This window comes from Nematolebias whitei, chromosome 20, assembly GCF_014905685.2.
Source record: "Nematolebias whitei isolate Nwh7 chromosome 20, NemWhi1, whole genome shotgun sequence".
In the NCBI taxonomy this organism is placed as follows: Eukaryota; Metazoa; Chordata; class Actinopteri; order Cyprinodontiformes; family Rivulidae; genus Nematolebias; species Nematolebias whitei.
Window position 1 is genome coordinate 33,637,388 of NC_056517.1, and position 6,000 is coordinate 33,643,387.

Sequence of the window (6,000 nt, forward strand, 5' to 3'; positions counted from 1 at the left end):
CATTTGCTACTTTTAGCTAGCTATTAGCTGCTGTTTTGCTACTTTTAGCTACTTTTTTGCTATATTTAGTCAGTCTTTTGATACTTTAAGCGTTTAGTTACTTTATAACTTTCAGCGACCGATCCGCTACTTTTAGCTTTCAGTTAGCCTTTTGCTACTTAGAACTAGTCTTTAGCTTTTTTTTAGCTAGATTTCTGCTAAATTTTGCCAGACTTTTGTTACTTTTAGCTTTCAGCTAATTGTCTGTTACTTTTAGATTTCACAGATGAAATCTTATAGAAGCAAGACGCTATAATTTTGCCACTTTTAAACTGCCTTTTCTACTTCTTTGGCTACTTTTGGCTTTAAGGTAGCATATCACAACTTTCCATTTTTAGCATGTTTTTATTTACACGTTTAGTCAGCTTTTGGATACTTTTAGCTACCCTTTTGTTCCTTTTAGCTTTCAGCTACTGATCTGCTACTTTCTGTTCTCAGTTAACATCTTGTTTCTTAAAACTTATAATTATAATTTCACCACCTAAATAGTCTTTTTCTACTCTTAGCTTTAAGGTAGCCTTTTAGCTATTTTTGCCTTTTAGGTAGAATTTTACAACTTTCTCCTTTTAGCCAACTTTTTGTCATATTTAGCCAGAATTTGCCCTTTTGCTTTGCTACTTTTAGCTAGCCTTTTGCTACTTCTAGCTAGATTTATGTTACATTTAGTTTATCTTTAACATATAAGAAAAAATGGCCTATTTTTACTTCTAGCTAACCTTAAGCTACAATTAGCTTTTAACTGACCTTTTGCTACTTTTAGCTAAAGGTTTGCTACTTTTAGTTTTTAACTAGCATTTTGCTACATATGGCATTTTTACCTAGCGTTTGACTCCTTCAAGCATTGAGCTAGTGCTCTGTTTTTGTTTAGCTTTAACAACTTAGTTTTGACTCCTGCTAATTTCAGCAAAGTCATTCAGCGCTCAGCGTTCCCACTGGATTTTGGCAGAAAATTAAAGTTTTCTGGTTTAGCTCGTTTTCAGCTAACTCAAAGCACATATGTGAGAGACCTCCATGAAGAGCTGCATGGCGTGGTTGGTGTAGAACTTGGCACGGTCGTAGTCCTCCTGCAGGATGTAGAGCAGGCCGAGCTCCCGGCTGTAGCGACTCTCCAGCAGCTTCTTGCGCTCCTCCACTTTCATGGCGTTATCAACGAAGCTGAGGAGAGCTTGGTCACCCTCGCCTAGCTGCAGCTGCTTCAGCATGCTGCGGATCATGTGCTGCAGGTACATTTCCTAAAAGAAATCGAACAGAAAAGACGTTACGATGATTAATGGCTTTAGCTGTGATATTTAATAAAGAGTGCCATATTGAGGATCCTGGTTGTGAGGTACCACCTGGTAGAGAGGCTCGGACCACATCTTCTCCAGGTTTGGTGGAGCATTTTCATCGATGTACACCGTGGAACAGTACTGAACAGACTTCCACTCAGTCAGCTGACTGTAGGCCTCCAAGGCAGCGATTTCCCAGAAATCCTTCTCAGACTCCGTGGGTTCTCCATCAGGCCAGTCTTCGGTGTTCAGGGCCTGCGAGGACAGAACTTCTGTATAAACACTACAGGATTCAAACAGGCAGCAATGACTGTCCCTGCTGGGCTTCCGTACCTCATTGTAAAGCGTCACAGCTTCTGCAAAGTCTGTGTTGGCTTCAGCCTGAAGAGCAGCGCAGGTGATTGATTTTGTCCCAACTTTACCACCAAAGATTCCTCGAACGACGTCGTAATTCTCCAACGATCTGTAAAGTCTGCAAAGAAAAAAATCAGTGTGAGGCGACGTGCTTAATGACGTTACTGAAGTTAGCTAAAGAAGCCAAAACTGACATAAAACAAAGAGAACCGATAAAATAATCAAAACATTAGCTAAAGCTATTATCCGTAAAACCATAAGCTGAAGCTAAATCTAGAAAAAACAATAACTTGTAGCTGAAATGAGTAAAACTGTAGAGTTGTATAATTAGGAAAACTACACCTAGAAGCTAAACATGGCAAAAAGTAGCTAAAAGTAGCACGGTAATGTTAGCAAAAATGTTGCCTGAAGCTAAAATTCAACCAATGGCTAAAAGTTAATATTAGCATAAACATCACATCATCATACAGCACCTTAGACTGAGGAAGTCTTTCGGATGAAAGACGAAACATAGACATTTTTTTGCTTTGTTTTGTTTTTTTGAATGTCCAGAGGACCAGATTGAACTTTTTTGGATTAGCATAAACAGTTGCTAAAATGAACAAAAAGTAAATAAAGCAAAATGGTAGCTAAAAGCTAATGTTCACTAAATACTAATTAAAATAAGCAAAACAGATGCTTAAGCTTAAATCAACAAAACAGTAGCTAAAATTACCAGAATGGTAGATAAATGCTAAAAAGAGCAGAATGATGGCTAAAAACTGAAATCTGCAAAACTGTGGCTGAAAGTAATAGAATGGTAGCGAAAAGTAGCATAAAAAGATAAAAATAAAGCCGGCAGCCAAAGCAGATTTCTAAAAGAACTTCATGTATAATTTGATTATTATTATTTTTTTAAGTTACTAAATATTTTGAAAAGTGTAAACAAAATGCCACGGCACACATCTCCTGACTGAGCTAAACGTTTTGACATCTGATTGGTTAAAGTAGCAGAATGTACAATGAAGCACCACAGATGGAGGACGTGATGAAGACCCACTTGGCGAGGTGGATCCATTTGTTCGTGTCTGGAGGGATTACTTGGCGCCCTCGTGAGCGTTTGGCAGGACGTTCTTCTGGTCCGCTGGCCCGCAGCAGACCCTCCTCCAGCAGCAGGATGCCCGACGGCTGCTGGAGACTCATCAGGCAGGTGGAGCTGACGACCACTGGATCCAGCTGCTGCAGCTCCGGGTGCCGGTAACACATGTCCTGACAGAACCAGCAGCAGGGTCACCAGCTGACAACTGCTGGACTCATGAAGGAGAACATGATTCGGATGTTTGGTACCTGCACGCATGCTATGAACGGAGGGAAGCAGAGCGTGCTGCTGCTCAGGAAGGAGTTCATGTTGCAGCGCAGCTCCTCTTTGATCCTCCCGCTCTCCTCTGGATCCAGGTTCTTCTCCATTTCTTGGAGGACGCCCACAAAAAGGGAGCTGAACAGCTGCTTCGCTAAAATCGGGTCTCTCTAAGAGAAGAAATCATAACGGAACGTTCACCAAAAGACTTCGATAAATTGTGCAATGAAACTGGAACTGAGTTGTTGAAGCTAAAAAATGCAAAACACAAACTAAAAGCTACAACAAGCTAAAGACTAGCTAAGCTCTAATGCTAGTAAATTGTAGCAAAAGGATAAATGCAAGGTAAATGCAGCAAAACAATCGTTAGAAGCTAAAAATGTCTAGAAGCTAAATAAAGCAAAAGGTTGGCTAAAAACTAAAAGTAGCAAAAGGCTAGCTAAAAAATAATGCAGCTAAAAGCAATTCAAAAGAATCAAAAGATTAGCTAGAAGCTTAAATTAACCAAAAACTAATTAAAAGCTAAAAACAACAAGAGGTTTGCTAAAAGCTAAAGTAGCTAAAGGCAATTTAAAAGAATCAAAGGATTAGCTAGAAGCTTAAATGAGAAAAAAACTAGTCAAAAGCTAAAAACAACAAGAGGTTGGCTAAAAGCTAAATTAGCTAAAGGCAATTTAAAAGACTCAAAGGATTAGCTAGAAGCTTAGCTTAACCAAACTAGTCAAAATCTAAAAAGAAAAAGAGGATGGCTAAAAGCTAATGTAGCTAAATGCACTTTAAAAGACTCAAAAGATTAGCTAGAAACTTAAATTAGAAAAAAAAATCTAGTCAAAAGCTAAAAACATGAGGATGGCTAAAAGCTAAATTAGCTAAAGGCAATTTAAAAGACTCAAAGGATTAGCTAGAAGCTTAGATTAACCAAACTAATCAAAAGCTAAAAAGAAAAAAAGGATGGTTAAAAGCTAAAGTAGCTAAATGCCCTTTAAAAGACTCAAAAGATTAGCTAGAAGCTTAAATTAACCAAAAACTAATTAAAAGCTAAAAACAACAAGAGGTTTGCTAAAAGCTAAAGTAGCTAAAGGCAATTTAAAAGAATCAAAAGATTAGCTAGAAGCTTAAATTAACAAAAAACTAGTCAAAAACTAAAAACAACAAGAGGTTGGCTAAAAGCTAAAGTAGCAAAAGGCAATTCAAAATAATAAAAAAGCTTAACGTGACAAAAGCAAGCCAAAAGGCTAGCTAGAGGCTAAACGAAGAAAATACTAGCTAGTACCTAAAGAAGTGTCTCCCCTACCATAATCCATGCAGGGTCTTACCTGAGCGAGAGCCTGAAGAGGAGCGATGAGGTTGCTGAAAGGGATCTGGATATCTGGAAAGTCACCGGATCTATAGTTACGGTACAGAGTCACTTGAGCCTCTTTTCTCAGCCTCTGATCAGCTTTTTCCTCCTGTGGGACGAATCCCAGACCAGAATTAAACCACAATCGAACAAACCAACTCAAGACCAGCAGTACTAGCTTTTAGCACATTATCTAGAAAACTGACTGAGTCAAAGCCATTTTTGTGTTTGCTAAGGTTGATTAGCAGTGGCGGCCATCTTGAATTGGGTTGACTCCACCGTTGATCCCTTCTCGAGTGCATCTATAGATACCTTTTTCTGCCTCTGTTGTTGGATTTCCTTTTGAGCGAAACTCAAGCTGACTTTCTCCTGATCCTTGAGGAACCTGCGTCTCAGCCTCAGAATGTTGTTGCGCCGCTCGTTCTCAGCTGTTTGTGAAGAAAAAAAAATATATATATATATTATATATAATAACGGGTATAGCTTTATTTCTAACCGGAATAAAAGTCCTAACTGCTCACATAGTGGATCTGTTTTCAAACGTTTAAAAGTGGTAAATGTTTCCTTGATGGCTAACCTCGGGTGCGACTATCCACCTCATCCGTCGATGCGGTCAGGCGCCTCAGACCGAAGCCTTCTCCGACCGGTCGCCTCGCCGACGTCTGCCGCTCCGACTTCTTATCAAACACGAGCAAGGAGGACAGGGAGTCGGAGCTGAGAGAGTAATCGGCCATTGTGTCCACACTGCTGCCCGTCAGCCAGTTATAGGCTGTACGCCGACCTGCAAAAGATCAAAATACAATCCCAGATTGTGTTTGTAACCTCTAATCCAGTGGTTCCCAACCCTGGTCCTTGAAGAACACCATCCTGCATGTTTTAGTTGTTTCTCTGCTCCAACACACCTGATTCAGTGGTTTAATTATTTCCTTAAATTTGACAGAAGCCTGTTAATCCCCTTTCATTCAAAACAAGTGTGTTGGAGCAGAGGGATAACTAAAACAAGCAGGGTGGTGTTCCTCAGGGACCAGGGTTGGGAACCACTGATTTCTTATCCAGCGCTGGTCGCAGCAGTACCTGGTGTTTGGGTTTGGCTGAACTCTAAAGACGTCTGGGTGGCTCTGAGCTTCCCCTTCATGGATCCAGACTGGGAGGCTGCCGTGCTCTCCGAGCCCTGAGAGCTTTGGGTTTCCGCAAACATGGGGGTCATTACTGTGCTCCTGAAGCGCCAGTTCGAATCAATCACACAGTCCTGTAGAAACGAGTCAAAACCTCATCAGCGCCATGTTTAATGAGCTCTCCCTTTCATGGCGGTGAGCGATAACCATCGACGCTGACCTGGAAGGTGCACTCTGACAGAGGATACTCAAACATGTTTCTCTTGAAGTCAGGACTCCGGCTGGTCATCTCCAGCAGCAGATTGGTGGCCAAGCTCAAAAAGCACCTCTCTATTTGGCAGGAGTACAGAGAGCGAAGCACCGTCAGCATCCGCTCCAGGGTGGCAGTGGGGAGGCGCTCCTCCTGACTCCAGAAGTTACGGACGTAAAGCCTGAAAGCACATCAGATGGAGAAGGATTTCAGAGTAAATGTGGAAAAAACAAAAACACACACACACACACACACACACACACACACACACACACACACACACACACACACACACACAA

The 6,000-nt window shown here is 41.0% G+C and overlaps 1 protein-coding gene across 1 annotated transcript in view; it reads right to left on the reverse strand.

Moving 5' to 3' along the window:
* The window catches only part of prkdc (protein kinase, DNA-activated, catalytic subunit), a 59,971-nt gene that overhangs the window by 12,013 nt on the left and 41,958 nt on the right, over positions 1 to 6,000 (reverse strand). Inside the window, exons 57-66 of the mRNA XM_037694155.1 lie at positions 5,672 to 5,882; positions 5,411 to 5,585; positions 4,914 to 5,117; positions 4,649 to 4,764; positions 4,314 to 4,445; positions 2,988 to 3,167; positions 2,701 to 2,909; positions 1,641 to 1,779; positions 1,374 to 1,562; positions 1,047 to 1,271 (exon numbers count right to left, since the gene is read on the reverse strand). Coding sequence (XP_037550083.1) covers positions 1,047 to 1,271; positions 1,374 to 1,562; positions 1,641 to 1,779; positions 2,701 to 2,909; positions 2,988 to 3,167; positions 4,314 to 4,445; positions 4,649 to 4,764; positions 4,914 to 5,117; positions 5,411 to 5,585; positions 5,672 to 5,882 — 1,780 coding nt within the window. The remainder of the gene's footprint in view (positions 1 to 1,046; positions 1,272 to 1,373; positions 1,563 to 1,640; positions 1,780 to 2,700; positions 2,910 to 2,987; positions 3,168 to 4,313; positions 4,446 to 4,648; positions 4,765 to 4,913; positions 5,118 to 5,410; positions 5,586 to 5,671; positions 5,883 to 6,000) is intronic.